The sequence below is a fragment of the Pantherophis guttatus genome, chromosome 10, assembly GCF_059756535.1.
Source record: "Pantherophis guttatus breed Tessera chromosome 10, ASM5975653v1, whole genome shotgun sequence".
NCBI lineage: Eukaryota > Metazoa > Chordata > Lepidosauria > Squamata > Colubridae > Pantherophis > Pantherophis guttatus.
In genome coordinates, this window is record NC_142072.1 from 2215845 (window position 1) to 2231169 (window position 15325).

The 15325-nt window shown below is 48.4% G+C and overlaps 1 protein-coding gene across 2 annotated transcripts; it reads left to right on the top strand.

Annotated features, from left to right (window-relative positions):
- Positions 1 to 643: 643 nt before the first annotated feature.
- On the top strand, positions 644 to 15063 carry ECH1 (enoyl-CoA hydratase 1). 2 transcript variants are annotated; one of them, XM_034438133.3, is made up of 10 exons: positions 644 to 740; positions 3889 to 4090; positions 6357 to 6445; positions 7928 to 8052; positions 8141 to 8189; positions 9610 to 9674; positions 10600 to 10670; positions 12121 to 12192; positions 13885 to 14035; positions 14667 to 15063. In XM_034438133.3, the coding sequence occupies exons 1-10, from the start codon at positions 695 to 697 to the stop codon at positions 14769 to 14771; spliced, it is 975 nt and encodes a 324-aa protein (XP_034294024.2). In that variant the 5' UTR covers positions 644 to 694; the 3' UTR covers positions 14772 to 15063. The 2 variants fall into 2 exon arrangements, with proteins under 2 accessions (XP_034294024.2, XP_087732647.1); XM_087876521.1 differs by having other exon boundaries at positions 663 to 1363.
- Positions 15064 to 15325: the final 262 nt, after the last annotated feature.

A 15325-nucleotide genomic window follows, 5' to 3' on the forward strand; every position in this document is an offset into this window, starting at 1 on the left:
CTGCCAGTACTCCTGCCAAGGGGGAGAAGGTAAAAATGCTTCCAGATAGGAAGGGATGTGATTGTGCTCTTGACTTTTGTCAACATTTTTGCATGAAAGGCCTTTTCTACAAGGGAAGACCAGGGGTTCTTCCTCTTTTGCCTCCGTGGAGCTTCCAGTGTTGGCTTAGATCAGGGGTGGGCAACTGTGGCCCTTTTACAACCTGTGGACTTCAACTCCCAGAATTCCTGAGACAGCTTGGCTGTCTCGGGAATTCTGGGAGTTGAAGTCCACAGGTTGTAAAAGGCCCACTCCTGGGTTAGATTTAAGCCATTTTTAGATAAAATAATTCTGGGCTAGGGAATTCCGGGAGTTGAAGACCACACGCCTTAAACTTGCTTGAGATTCATGGGATAGAAAGCGAGGTCCCTTTTCCGCTTGCTGTTTTCGAGAGGGGACTACAACTCCCAGCAGCCTCCCTGCTAACCACGCTTGACAAGTCTGCGGCGGCCCAAACGTCATTCCCTGCTTTCTCATTTCGGCCACAAGAGGGCGGGAGAGGGAGGGCGGCGCTTTATAGCTGTCCGGCTACAGAGGCGGAGTGCGGAAGCGGCGCCTCCTTCCGGAGGGGCGGTGGAAAGAAGGACGGAGCCCGTCTAGCCCATCCACTCACTGGTACGTCCGCTCCTTCGCCCTTGCCTGTGTTAGGAGAGCCATGGCGGTGGCGGCGTCGGGGGTCCTCGGGGGGCTGCTTCGGAGGCGTGAGTGGGCCGACTCCCCCTCTCCCCGGTCCCTCCCTCCGCTTCCAGCCCCTGCTCTCCCCCCCTCCCATTGCCCCCCTGCTTCTCTTGCTGACCCCCCCTCTGCCCCCCCCAACCCCAGCTCATCCTCCCAAGGCCTTGGACCTCAGTGCCCATCATCCTCAGCCGGCTGGGGAGAAGCCAGCTTGCTCTGGAGGGGCCCCTGCACAGCTTCCCAGGGATTGTGGGGTGGGGGGGAATGCAGATGGGGCCCCCTCCCCTCCCTGCCTCGCAGCCCTTCAGTTTCTGGAGGGGGGGGCAGTGGGAAGGGTGGGGGTGGGGGGTTTCCTCCCTATCCTTTGCCTTCTTTGCAAGCCATGTTGGCTTGCTCATTCTCTCTCTCCACACCACACCCCCCAAAATCCAAAGCAGGTGTCTTTGAACCACCCACAAACTCATCTCTCGAGGTAGTCCTCGACTTACAGCAGTTCGTTTAGTGACCGTTTTCCAGCACTATGGCACTGAGAAAAAAAAAAAAGGGACATGGCCATTTTAAAGACTTATGACCGTTGCGGCATCCCCAGGGTCAACATTCAGACGCTTGGCCACCGACTCCTATTTACGACGGTTGCAGCGTCCCCAGGGTGTGTGTGTGTGTGTCTGTGTGTCACGTGATTTCCCCCTTTTTTGTGACTTTCGGACAAGCCAAGTCGAATGAAGGAAGCCGGATTCACTTCCAACGACCCTGGGACTAACTTAATCATGGATTCGCTTAACGACGGTGCCTTGCAAAACGGGGCAAAACTCACTCTTAAGAAATGCCTCGCTTACGGAATGGAAATGTTGGGCTCAGTTGTGGTCGTAAATTGAGGACCACCTGACCTTGCGGTTTTAACCCCTCTGGATTTGCAGCCTTTTTGGAGCTGACGACCCCCCCACATGCCCCCTTCTGCCCCGTCCTGCTTTCCCTGCTTGCTGCTTCCACTCCTGCCCCGTCCTGCTCTTCCCACCTCCATCTTTTTTTTTTGCCTACGGTGCATGCAACCTGCAACTCTCTTCCTTTTAGGATCAGGCTGAGCAGTTTGCAATTCCACCGCAGGCAAAGAGATAAACTGTCAGCTGACTGTGGTGGAATTGCAAAAACAGGACAGGACAGGACAAGCAAGACGTTTTCCCAGGAAAAAGAGCCACCTTTGGCCCTGTGAAGGGAGGGAGGCGGGGAAGGCGAGTGGGTGGGCATAAGAGCAGTCAGGGACCTCCCTTCCCTGGGATCTCCTCCTTTGCCAGAAACTCTTGTTATTCTGCAAAGAAAAGACTCTCCACCGCCTTTTCAGCGAAGTTGCAAACCAATCTCTGCGGGAACTTTGGAGTTGGGCTGGAGATTCTTTGGTTTCTAAGGCTCTACAAGTTGGCCCATCTCTCCTTTGGGGTGTCCCGGCCACAGCAATTCGGTTTCTCCTCATTGGAGGTAGTTCTAGCCACTAGAAGGAAAAGGAGGGGTGTCTTAAGGAGCAGGAAGGTACAGGTAATCCTCGACTTACAACAGTTCATTTGGTGTCCGTTCAAAGTTACAACGTCGCTGAATGAATGACTTATGACCGTTTTTCCCACTGACGCCCATTGTAGCATCCCCAGGGTCCCGTGGTCCAAATTCAGAGGCTTGGCAACTGGTTCGTATTTATGACGGTCACAGTGTCGCGGGGTCACATGGCCCCCCTTTTGCGACCTTCTGATAGAACTAAGGAGAAATTTCCTGACCGTTAGAACAATTAACCAGTGGAACAACTTGCCTCCAGAAATTGTGAATTCTCCAACACTGGAAGTTTTTAAGAAGATGTTGAATAACCATTTTGTCTGATGTGGTGTAGGGTTTCCTGCCTGGGCAGGGGTTGGACTAGAAGACCTCCAAGGTCCCTTCCAACTCTGTTATTCTATTCTATTCTAAGCAAAGTCAACGGGGGGTGGGGGGGGAGTAACCAGATTCACTTTACAACCGTGTGACTCGTTTAACACCTTCAGGGATTCACTGAACAGCAGGGGCAAGAAAAGTCGCAAAATGGGGCGAAAATTCACTTCACAACCATTTCACTTAGCAAAATTCACTGAACCGTTTCACTTAACAGAAATGTTGGGCTCAATTGTGGGCGTAAGTCGAGGACTCCCTGTGTGTAGGTCCCTCGTGCTCCTGTTGAGAGAAGCCACAGCTTTGGGATTCTTGAAATCTCCCAGGGAGCTTCTGTGGCCGAGCGGGGAGGGGGAGGGGTGGGAAAGGGGCCTGGGTAGAACCAAGGCTTGGGGGCAGGGAGGGGTCTTCATATGATCACGACGTAAATCAGGCCTCCCACACTTCAGGGTTTCAGCCCCACTGGACTCATCGGGGAGTTAGTTTGTTGGTTTGTTAGAGAGCCCTGCTTTTCATCTTTGGCAGCTAGACAATGCCCAACCTCTAAATCGGTGTTTCTCAACTTCTGCGATCTTGAAAGTTGCCAAGGTTGAGAAACAGAGATTTTAGAGGTTGCCTAAGTCTTAATTATCCCAGGTGGTGAATAATCCACGATAGAAAAAAAGCCAGGAGACTCCCAAGGGGAAAGATATCAACAAAACATCCATCCATTTGAAGCTCAACCATCATCCTGACCCAGAGCCTGGGAGGAGAGCCAAGTCTTCAGGAGCTTCCTGAAGGACACGGGGATTCAAACCCTCTGGATCTCTGTGGCAAGGCCTTTCCAGAGGTCCCACTAGATCAGGGGTTGGGGGAACCATGGCCCTTTTGTGACTTGTGGACTTCACCTCCCAGAATTCCTGAGCCAGCCACCAAGTTGTGCTTTGTCTATGGACTTTTGCCTGCTGTCCCTTTCAATGCTTTTGTTTTAGGGCAGGGGTCTCCAACCTTGTCAGCTTTAAGACTTGTGGACTTCAACTCCCAGAATTCCTCAGCCTGCAAGCAACCACTGCTGGCTCTGGAATTCTGGGAGTTGAAGTCCACAAGTCTTAAAGTGGCCAAGGTTGGAGTCCCCTGAGCTAGATGACACTAGTTAATTGGGCAGCCAAATCCCACCGTTCTACCTGCATATGTGGAGTTTACACCTGAGCACAGGTGACTTTCCTTCCTTTCAGGACGAAGCTTAGCCCTCTGCTGCTCACCGTCCATTTTTTCCCCTCCTCCCAGATCTCTCCGTTCATCCTGCTTCCTGCCGCGGCTTCAGGATCATGGCCTCAAAGCCACAGCAGCAACAGCAGCCGTCGCAGCCGCAGTCCAATTCCTTGCCCGCCTACGAAACCTTGAAGTTGGAACGGGTCCGCGAGAAAGTCCTGCACGTGGAGCTCAACCGCCCCGAGAAAAGGAACGCCATGAATACCGCCTTTTGGAGGTAACGGGAAATCAGATTTTTTTTGGCGCTGCTGACGGAAGTCGCGGGGGGCCCGGGAAACACGGCAGGAGAAGCCTGGGAGGCATCCGCCCTGGCTTTTAACCCGTAAGCCTTATCGTGCTCTTGAGTAGCCAAACCGAAAATGAGGTACAGGTGGTCCTTGACTTACGACGTTGGTTGAGCCCAGAATTTACGTTGCTAAAGCGAGAAATGTGCGAAGTGAGGTTTGTCCCATTTTATGACTTTCCTTTCCGCAGTGGTTCAGCGAAGTGGTTAAGTTCGTGACAACGGTCATTAAGTGAATTGGCTTCCCCGTCGACTTTGCTCGTCAGAAGGTCGCAAAAATTGGTCACGGGACCCCGGGACGCTGCAACCGTCATAAATATGAATCCGTCGTATGAATCAGTCAAGCATCCGAGTGTAAATCACGTGATCATGCGGGTGCTGCAGTGGTCATAAGTGTGAAAAATGCTCATAAGCAAGTCCCTTTTTTCAATGCCGTTGTAACTTGGAACAGTCACTAAACGAACTTGTCAGTCAGGGACTACCTGTGTTTCTTTTTTTTGTTGTTGTTTTCAATAATTTTTATTAAACAGTTTTTAAAAAACAAACCAAAAACAAACAAACACAAATTTACATCTTTTCAACATCTTTGCATCAGTAATCCGTATTTATACATTTTCTCTTTCTTACCTTAATCTATCTTTTATACATATATTTCTAGTATATCATATATATATATACCGTCATAATATATTCTCTTAATCTAAATATTTTATTTACCCTTAACATAAACAGGTACCTAATTTCCTTTCCACAATTTTTATATCTCCCCATTTGTTTCCATATTCCTCCACCTAATTTAACCATTGTTTAGTTTTCTTTTGTCCCCCCACTTCCCCCCCCCGCTTTCTCCTCCAACCATTTATACCATTTCTCCCAGACTTAGTAATATTCTGCTTCATTTTTTTCTTATATCTCCTTGGGAAACTTATTACAAAGCAACTTCATTGATATGGATTAAGGATTGGGTGGAACTGTGCTTCTTTTTTTTAAAATGAGGATTAATCGGGGAAGACTAAGGCACGGTTCCTCTGCCCCATTGGCCCTGGGCTTTCAATGTCCCAGATAAATGCCTTCGGTCACTACACTGTTTCAAGTGTTCAGGTAATCCTCGATTTACAACAGTTCGCTTAGTGACTGTTCGAATTTACAACGTGTTCTGTTCCCCTTCCTCACACAGGCAAACGTAATACCAAGCACGCCTGCCAATATTTTATTAGGTAAACAGATTAGAATTCCTGGCAGACCAAGGTTTTGGCAGCAAACTGCCGAATGCCTGCCAAGACCGTTTTCACTCCCATAAAGCAGAAGAGGACTTATCTTCAGTCCGTTCCAGGAGCAACAAATTATCCATGAGACAAGAGTTTAGTCAATGTTCAGTCCAAAATATATCCAAGCCGAATTTCAGAGATCACGATGTGACTTTCAGGGTTTAACTTTGTCCGTCACAAAGCCTGAAGAGCAATCCCACCCACTTTTATTCCTGGGTGGGGCGTGGCTCCGTGGCTCAGCTCAATCTCTGGCCCTCCCACGCCTCTTCCGTTGCTGCGCACGCTTCTCCCTCCGACGCTGCCTGGGATCAAGCCAGGATTCATCCTTCTCGCTCCCTATCAATTGGTGCTCCAATATGCCTTCCTTCTGGCACATCCCAGGCTGTTCCTCCTGGCCTTCGGATGGAACCTGAGGCATTGCCAGAGAGGAGGGTCCTGGAGAGGAAGGCCTTGTCAGTTCCTCCCCATCACCTTCTGAGTCCTCTTCCTCTGTTACGACAGGCTCGGGAGTCGGGATCACAACACAACGGCACTGAAAAAAGGGACGTCTGGCTGTTTTTCGCCCTTATGACCATTGCAGCATCCCCATGGTTGCGTGATTGACATTCGGATGCTTGACCACTGGTTCATATTTATGACGGTCGCAGTGTCCCCGGGGTCACGTGATCCCCTTTTTCCGACCTTCAAAATCAACAGGGGAGCCAGATTCACTTAACAACGGGGTTACTAATTTTACAAGTGCGCCGATTCCCTCAACAAAAGTCATACGACGGGGTAAAACGCAACAGATTTCTCGCTCGGCAACAGAAATGTTGGGCTCACTTGTGGCCGTAAGTCAAGGACTGCCTGAATTGGTGAAAAATCTAAAGCCAGCCGCCTGGCAGATCAGGTCTCCAAGGTTCTTCGTCCCATGTGATCTTCTCTTGTCATAGAGAGATGGTCGAATGCTTCAACAAGATTGGCCAGGACTCTGAATGCCGCGCAGTGGTGATCTCGGGCGCTGGGAAAATGTTCACTGCAGGTAAGGAGAATGGAGGCATTATGGCCAAGAGGTTCCTTCTCCTCCTTAGGTCAGGAAAATCTAGCAAGGAGAGAAGCAACTTAGAACTAAGGAGAAATTTCCTGACAGTGAGAACAATTAACCAGTGGAACAACTTGCCTCCAGAAGTTGTGAATGCTCCAACACTGGAAGTTTTTAAGAAGAGGTTGGATAACCATTTTGTCTGAAGCAGTGTAGGGTTTCCTGCCTAAGCAGGGGGTTGGACTAGAAGACCTCCAAGGTCCCTTCCAACTCTGATATTCTATTTTCTACTTTAGGTAGGATTTCTGTCTGCAAGGAGTATAAATCCTTCCCTTCCCCCAACCATCCAGTCAGAGCTGAAGAAGCTTCTTGGATGAGAAGTGAAACATCTTCAAAAGAAAAACCAGAAAGTCCAGTTGCCTCTTGGAAACAACCAGGATTCTCGCATGACCGAGAACCTCCATAGACATTTCAGATCAAACTTTCAGTCCTATCAGAATTCAATTTACACAATCACTCCAAGTTTCCTTTGGCTTAGTTTTTGCATGTTGGGAAGTTACAGTTTATACCACAGATCAGGTTTAGGGCAGGTTTGAAGGGACTCCTTTCAGAGTTTAAAGAGTGCGTGTGTGGGGGATGGGGGACAGAATCCCGAGTTTTAAGGAGAAATGTGAGTACTTTTAATACCTACAAGATACAAGTCAAAGAGTTTTGCTTGTGCTGCTGAGTGAGTCCAATCAGTTGCAAAATGGGATGCAAAATTTGATTCCACCCGCTTTGGAGAAACCTCCAGGGCCCAAGGATCTCCAAGTTTTGCAGCCTTGTTTTCAGGAGTTGAAGAATGCATTTAACAAATAACATAGCCCATGGTGGCTTAGTTGGCTGAGGGCCGGCAGCAGCGGTGGGCTTCAAAAATTTCAGCATGGGGTTCTCTGCCCAGTTGCTGGGTGGACGTAGCCACAGTGGGTGTGGCCTAGTCGGCCTCCACCACCACAGCGGAGGAGGCGTTTTTGCCCTCCCCGGGCTCCGGAAGCTTTCCTCAAGCCTCCGGGAAGGTGAAAACAGCCTCCCCAGGCTCCAGAGGCTGTCTGGAGGCCGGAAACGGGCCCATTTCCAGGCTTCCCGAACTTCCGGTAGGGTAGGCCCATTTTTCGCCCTCCCTGAGCTCTGCGTGCGCCGTGCACTTACCTGCATCCAAACCGGGCTGCATGGGGACTCCTCGGAGGAGCGGGGTGGGAGGGGCCACCAGGAGTGGATTTGGGGGTTCTCCAAACTGCAGAGAATCTTAGCTTAGAGATTCTCTCGAACCCCCAGCAACCTATCCCTGGTTGGCAGGTAAACATGGCTTAGAGCAGGGGTCTCCAACCTTTGGCTGGGGAATTCTGGGAGTTGAAGTCCACCAGGCTTAAAGTTGCCAAGGTTGGAGACCCCTGACTTAGAGTGAACCCCTATTGTTCTCTGTCCATGTTCTCCCTTCCGCAGGCATCGACCTCATGGAGATGGGCAGCGTTTTCCTGATGGCAGAAGGTGACGACGTGGCTCGGAAGGCTTGGAACATCCGCAAGAAGATCCGAGACTACCAAGAATCCTTCACGGTCCTGGAGAAGGTGCCTGGGTTGAGGGGAGGGACTGGGGTTGGGCAGGTGTGCCAGAAAACCTCTCCCACCCACACTTAATGGCGTCTCTGCTTTTCAGTGTCCCAAACCCATCATTGCAGCCGTTCACGGAGCCTGCATCGGAGGAGGTGAGCCCCATAAGTCACGCGTATCTGAGCCTGTGGCTTCGGTTCCTGGAATTGGTTGCATGGGTGGGCTGCGGAAACGGCCAAACTCCAGATTTCTGTACCGTTTGAACGACAGGAGCTAAACAGTAGGATCTTGCTTTGCATAAGGGTACAAGTCGTTTCGATTAAACTGGTTGGCATAACTCGGTGTTTCTTAACCTTGGCAATTTTTAAAGACTTTGCCAGACCAACTCTAGGAATGCTTGTGTGATTTTTGGTGTCAGCCTGGCTGGAATTCTGCTCTCATTTAATCTATGAGTAAAAATGGAATTCTGGAAGGAAAAGGGTTTTTTTTTTTTTGTCCCCTACCTGACGCAACCAAGGATGTTGGTTTTTGAGATGCATTTTCCCCCCCTGCTCATGGAAGAAAGGAACGTCGTCTCTTAGATCAGGAGTCTTGGCAACTTTAAGACTTGTGGACTTTATTGTCGTAGGTTGGGCTGCCTGTCGTCTTCCTGTGCCGATCCTTGTTTAAGTTCGGTATACTCGTCATCTCTAAACCAACCTCCCCACTTATTTATAATCTTCTTGCTTCCCTCCAGTACTCCCTAACTATTTCTTAATTTATTCCTTTCCTATTTATCACCGGATCTATCTTCTTATTTCTATATCTATTATACATTCTCTTAACACACTAGGACCAATAACTTGTAATTTCTGAGTACTTATATCAATCCACGATTCAAAGTTATCAATCTACCACATCAATCAATATCCAAAATTCATTAGCAGTAACATACGTGAATCCTCATCTGTAGCATTAATACCATTAATATTAATATCTTAATATTAATCAATATCTTAATAATATCAGCAAAGCTGGCTGAGGAATTCTGGGAGTTGAAGTCCACAAGTCTTAAAGTGGCCAAGGTTGGAGACCCCTGCCTTAGAAACGGTCCCAACTCGTGATAAGTGATTAGGTTTCGGCCTAATATATAATTTAGACCAGAGGTGTTCAAACTTGCAGCTTTAAGGCTTGTGGACTTCAACTCCCAGAATTCCTCAGCCAGCGAAGCTTTGCTGGCTGAGGAATTCTGGGAGTTGAAGTCCACAAGTCTTAAAGTGGCCAAGGATAGAGACCCCTGTCTTAGATACCCCCCTACCTAGTCATGGATCTCGGCTTTTCAAAAAGGCGAACGCCCTGCAACTCTGGCCCTTTTGATGCTGCAGCATTATGGGCTATTGAGTCGTCTTCTGGGCTGTCGCCACACCTGAGTCCCTGGGAGTGGCCAGAGGACAGGTGATGCAGGACCTTCCTTGAAGCCGGGCTGGGTGGGCCCTGAGACAGGAGCCTGGCCCCTCCTTTGCTTTACGTAACTGTGGTGGGAGAAAAATGGGATAGGAAGGTGGAAAACAGACTGTGGCTCTCGTTCCTTTCAAGGTGTGGATCTCGTTTCGGCCTGCGATATTCGCTACTGCACGCAGGACGCTTGGTTCCAGGTGAAGGTGGGTTTGCCGCCACACAGTTTTACCCTTGAAACGTCTACTTGATAAGCACCAATGACGCTAACAAAGGCAGAGATACGCAGGCAGTCCTCAACTTAGGACCACGATTGAGCCCAAAATTTCCATTGTTAAAGTGAGATACTTGTTTAAGCGAGTTTTGTTCCATTTTACGACTTTCCTTGCCGCAGTTGTTAAGTGAATCACTGCGGTTGATAAGTTAGTCACCCGGGGGTTAAGTGAATCTGGATTCCCCGTGGTCTTTGCTCATCAGAAGGTCGCCAAAGGGGGTTACGTGACTTTGGGGACACAGCGACGGTTGTAAGTACGAACCAGTTACCAAGCATCTGAACTCTGATGACCGTGGGGATGCAGTCAAGGTTGTAAGTGTGAAAAATAGCAAGAGCAACAGCACTTAGACTTATATACCGCTTTATAAGTGCTTTACAGCCCCTCTCTAAGCAGTTCACAGAGTCAGCCTCTTGCCCCCAACAATTTGGGTCCTCATTTGACCCACCTTGGAAGGATGGAAGGCTGAGTCAACCTTGAGCCTGGTGAGATTTGAACTTCCAGATTGCAGGCAGTCAGCAGAAGGAGCCTGCAGTACTGCACTCTAACCACTGCGCCACTGCAGCTCAATGTGTCATAAGTCCCTTTTTTCAGTGCCGTTGTAACTTAACCCTTCCTCGGTCTCTTAGCACACAAACACATGCATAAATACACGTATGTTTATTCCAGGCCATAGGCTTGCCAGATATGGATTTATACCAGTGGAAAAAACTTCTCCTTATGGGCCGGCATTGCAAGGGGCCACCTGAGTATTATAAGGCCCGGGGTGGGTGTCAGGATATCTCCGTGCCCATATCACCCTTTGGAATGGGTGACCTCAGTGGATGAATGACCTTCTTCTTGTGTTTCCTTTCTTCAGGAAGTGGATATCGGGCTGGCAGCCGACGTTGGCACATTGCAGCGTTTGCCACGGATCATTGGAAATCGGAGGTGAGGGCTTCGCTTCCTGTCGGCTCGGCTCTCTTCCGGGTTTTGCACGACAGGAACCACAGCTTCCCCTACTTTGGAAAGCGACCGTTGGAATTTTTCTCTGGCTTAAAGGAGCCAGGAATATCCAGCCCATCGTTTGCTCAGATGATCTGCATCTGAGATTTGGGGTATTTTGGAAGACCCCATGAGCCGCACCTCAAAACATCAAGGGAAGCCCGCTACACGTGCTGGAAGTGGGGTCAAAGGTCGATTGCCCAAATATAGTCTGGGGATGGGCAAACAGCCTCCCCCCCATTTCCTTCTCTGCCCACCTGAAAACTGCCTGCTTGTGACCGAGGTCTCTCCTCCTGCTTTTAACATTTTTATTGAGTTATCAAATATTACAAGGTACAAAATACAAAAGTAAATAGGAAAAAGGTGGGGAGGAAGAGGGGGGGAAGAGAAGTGAGGAAGGATTAGAAAAAAGAAAAAGAAGCCTTGACTTCTGACTTTGTTGCAGTAAAATCAGGCATTAACATCAAATCACAACTTTCTGCTTTTCCATAAGAGGAGCAAGCCATTTCTGTAAAGATCTTTCAGTCTAATCGGTAAAACCCAAAAGCAAAGTTTCGTTCTTTCCCACATCAAGCATGAAGTTCAGAAACGGTCTCCATGTGGAAACAAAAGTACTTACATTCTTTTCTTTAAGCAAAGTACCATATTTTTTCCGACTATAAGACGCACCAGATATAAGATGCACCATGATTTCGAAACAAGAAAAAAAAAGTTTTTGCCCTCCCCGGCTCCCAGGAGCACTCTGCAGGCCTCCCAAACCCTCTGCATATCCTGTTTGTCAGAAAAACGGGCCTGTTTTTGGTGAAAACAGGACGCGTGGGGTGTGGTTTCAGGAGGCAAAAAAATGGCTGTATTCGGTATATAAGACGCACCAACATTTCCACCCTCTTTTAGGGGAGAAAAAAGTGCGTCTTATACTCCAAAAAGTATGGTAGTCCATTTTGCCATTTCAGCCAACTCCATCAACTTCTGCAATCATTTGTCCATGTTAGGAATCGAAGCGTCCTTCCATTTTTGTGCATACAATAGTCTTGCTGCTGTCAACATAGATTTTTATTTATTATTTTATTATTCATATTTTTATGCCGCCCATTCTCCGAGGACTCTGGGCGGCTTACACCAAAGACAGTATATTAAATAGCCTATTGCCCCCAACAATCTGGGTCCTCATTTTACCTACCTCGGAAGGATGGAAGGCTGAGTCAACCTTGAGCTGGTGAGATTTGATCCGCTGATCTGAACTAGCAATCAGCTGAAGGAACTGCAGTACTGCACTCTAACCACTGCGCCATCTCGGCTCATTTTAGTAACCATGTTCCATTTTTGTTCTCCAGTTCTTTCTCTGTTAGGCCTGACTGAGGTTTCTCTTAACCCCCTGTTGATCTTCTCTTTCCAGCCTAGTGAACGAGCTGGCTTTCACTTCCAGAAAGCTGATGGCTCCGGAAGCGGAGAGCTGCGGCCTTGTCAGGTGGGTCTGCCTTGAAGCCGAGTCCAGGGGCTGCGGAAGTTTCTCAGCCTTGTGATTTCCACCCAGAGCCCCCTTGTCAAAATCAGCTCCCTGATTTCCCATCTCGTTGAGGCAGGAAACTGGAAAGTATCTTCTCAGATAGAATGAAATGGGTTAGCCTCCATCTTTTAAAAAAACCAAACTCTAAATATTATCTGAGTCTTCCATGCCCAATTGCAAAAGATCCTGTTGTGACCTTGGCGTCTCAAAAGCACAAAGCAGACTCCTTGTGCCGACAGAACCCCTCTTTATTAAGCGAATGTGGATTCCTCTCATTCACATCCAGCAAAGTCCCGGCAAACAGTCTTTCAAGGGTGAATTTACAACCACAGACCTTATCAGGCTTGGAGAGTGTCAGAGTTTCTTGCAAAATCAAATTCAGAAGCACACACAGGCAGACTGATGCAGCAGCATTCATCAACTTCTTTATATTCACAATAATACATGAAGTAAACGTACAATACCAACAGCAGATTCACAGTTTCATTTCAGCTCACATCAGCAGACAAGTTCACACACACACTGGTTTCAGTTTCTCTTCACAGACTCAGAAGCTGCAGACTAAGACATGCCCTGGCTTCAGTCTGTCTCAGCTCCCAATTGGCTGACTTAGTTGCTATGCCTATTCATTGGCTGACCTTGTTACCATGTCTTCCCAGTCATGAATATTCTGACAGAGAGCTGCCAGGCCGATAATCTTCCAAATGCAATGCTGTGTAGAAGGAAATACTTGGCAAGAAGTCTCTGAGTGTCACAAACAGATCTTCACACTAATGAAATGAACTAATTGTCTCCTGCAAACTCCACTCCCTTTTCCCTCCTCTTTTATTCGCTCTGGGAGAGGCCATTCATCATCCACCTGTGGCCTTACTCCCAAGTCGACCCTTGTTCTTTAGCTGTTCCCTTCGTCTGGCAACTCTGCGCATGCGCACATGGGAACAGGCTCCAGCTGTTCGTCTGCCTCACTGATGTCCGACTCCGAAGGCAGCTGATAACTGTCAGACGGCCCTGGCCCCCTCTCTGCCTCTGATGCAGAGCCCTCCTCAGAGCCTGCCCCAGACTCCAGGACTGGCCCATGTTCCTCCCCAACCTCCTCACCGTCCGAGTCTGCCACCAGCTCTGCGGCAGGCGGTCCACAACAGATCCTCACCTCCTCCCAGAGAGCTCAATCCAGATGTTTTCATGGAGGCATCCCCAGAACTCTGTGCTTTTCATTCTCCCACAATTGTCTGGCATTTCCCATCTTTTCTATAGAAGATTTCCTGGCTGAGTTTTTTTCATCCAGGAATTAAGCAGGCTTAGCTTTCAAGACCAGGCAAGGTTGATCTTCTTCTGAAACATCTGCAACCAGGGGAAGTATATTAATTCCATGAGCTTTGCTGGCTGGGAAATTCTGGGAGTTGAAGTCCACCCCTTTTAAAAGTTGCTAAGTTTGAGAAACCATGAGCTAAAGTAGATTGTCGAGCAAGATTGTAAGGTTTTTCTCCCAACTTCCCTTGGACTGAAAAAAGAAAAGGAGGATTGGCCGGCGCCTAATGCAGCCATTCCCTACCTGGGGCCTTTATAGTTTATTAGAACATTCCCTCGAATCCAAGGCTTGGGCTGGAGGAAGCTGCCAAAAACCTCCGAAATTCCTCTGGCTTCCTTTCCCAGCCGTGTCTTCCGAGATCACGAGACGATGCTGCAGAGCGCCTTTGATTTGGCCAGCGAAATTGCCAGCAAGAGCCCCATCGCGGTGCAGGGGACAAAAATGAACCTCCTTTACGCCCGAGACCATTCGGTGGCCGAGAGCTTGAAATACATGGTGAGTTGGTGGGTCTTCTTTATACGTGCAACTTCTGGGTCTGCGTATTGGGAGGTCTCGTTGGATGTTTGGGCCGGATAGTGGAGAACAGAATAAAGGGACCTCGGTTGGAAGGGACCTCGGAGATCTTCTAGTCCAACCCCCTGCTCAGGCAGGAAGCCTTATTACCATTTTGGACAAATGGTTGTCTAGACTCTTCTTAAAAACTTCCAGTGTTGGAGTATTCTATTTTCTATTCCTGTTCCTACTCCTGTTCCTACTCCTACTCCTACTCTTACTCCTATTCCTACTCTTACTCCTATCCTATCCTATCTTCACTATGCTACGCTATTCCATTCCATTCCAATTTCCATTTCCATTTCCATTCTAAATATTTGCAGCATGTCGCCAGAACCCATTCACTGGCATTTGCGTCTCCTTCATGAGGACTTGTAACTTTGTGCTTTCTTTTTTGCTTAAAAAAAAAAATGATTCGTTTGGAAAAGTCTCCTTTTAATAGCACTGCAAGCCAGAAGGGGCACACTAAGTGTGACAGGAGGCCGGCAGCGACGATCAGCATCTGCCTTAAAAGTCCGAGGTCGGAAAGGACCAGGCAGAAATTTCTCCAACTCCTGCCTGCCTTTTCCTTCAGGCCACCTGGAATATGAGCATGCTTCAAACGGAGGACATCATCAAGTCCGCCCAAGCTGTGATGGAGAAGAAGTCCCCCAAGGACGTGGTCTATTCCAAACTCTAGGTGGCAACCTGTCCTGAAGCAATTGGCTCACACACGGTACCTTTGCAGAGGCCGAGCCCGGACACAAGCAAGACAACAGTAGCATCAAGTGCCTTTGAATCACGCACCTCCTGCCTCTTCCCTTCTGGCTCACCTGCCGATTTCTTTTGGGGGTGCTGTGAAGCGAAAGCCCCCCCCCTTTGAAACGGGGGGGGGCGTTTTCCCAAGCACGCAGGTTAGCAGCGGAGGAGCGTATATGAATGTAGACGCTGAAAAAGCTTTAAAAAAAAGATTAAATCCTGTTTTCATTGTACGGCGTGGCCTGTTTTGGCTTTTTATTTTGTTGTTGTTCTTCTATCAGCAGCCGTTTCCAAAAAAACAAAAAAAAAAGTCAAATCTTATTTTTTTTCCTTTTAAGGATTTGGTTATGAATTTTACAAGGAGGTGGAAGGTCAGCCGGAAAAGAGGAAAGTAATGGGAAACTCTCTTCTATTTTACTGCAGACAGTTTAAAAAAAAAAAAAAACTCCAGAGGAACGTGGTTAGCATGTTTTCTGATTAGTAAATTTTATTTAC

Excerpts from the sequence above, each read along its gene's own strand:
- ECH1 (XM_087876521.1), top strand. The coding sequence starts at position 1,282 with ATGACCGTTGCGGCATCCCCAGGGTCAACATTCAGACGCTTGGCCACC. Across the intron at positions 8,053-8,140 it reads CCTTCACGGTCCTGGAGAAG|TGTCCCAAACCCATCATTGC; the intron begins GTGCCTGGGTTG and ends TCTGCTTTTCAG. Across the intron at positions 12,193-13,884 it reads GAGAGCTGCGGCCTTGTCAG|CCGTGTCTTCCGAGATCACG; the intron begins GTGGGTCTGCCT and ends TTCCTTTCCCAG.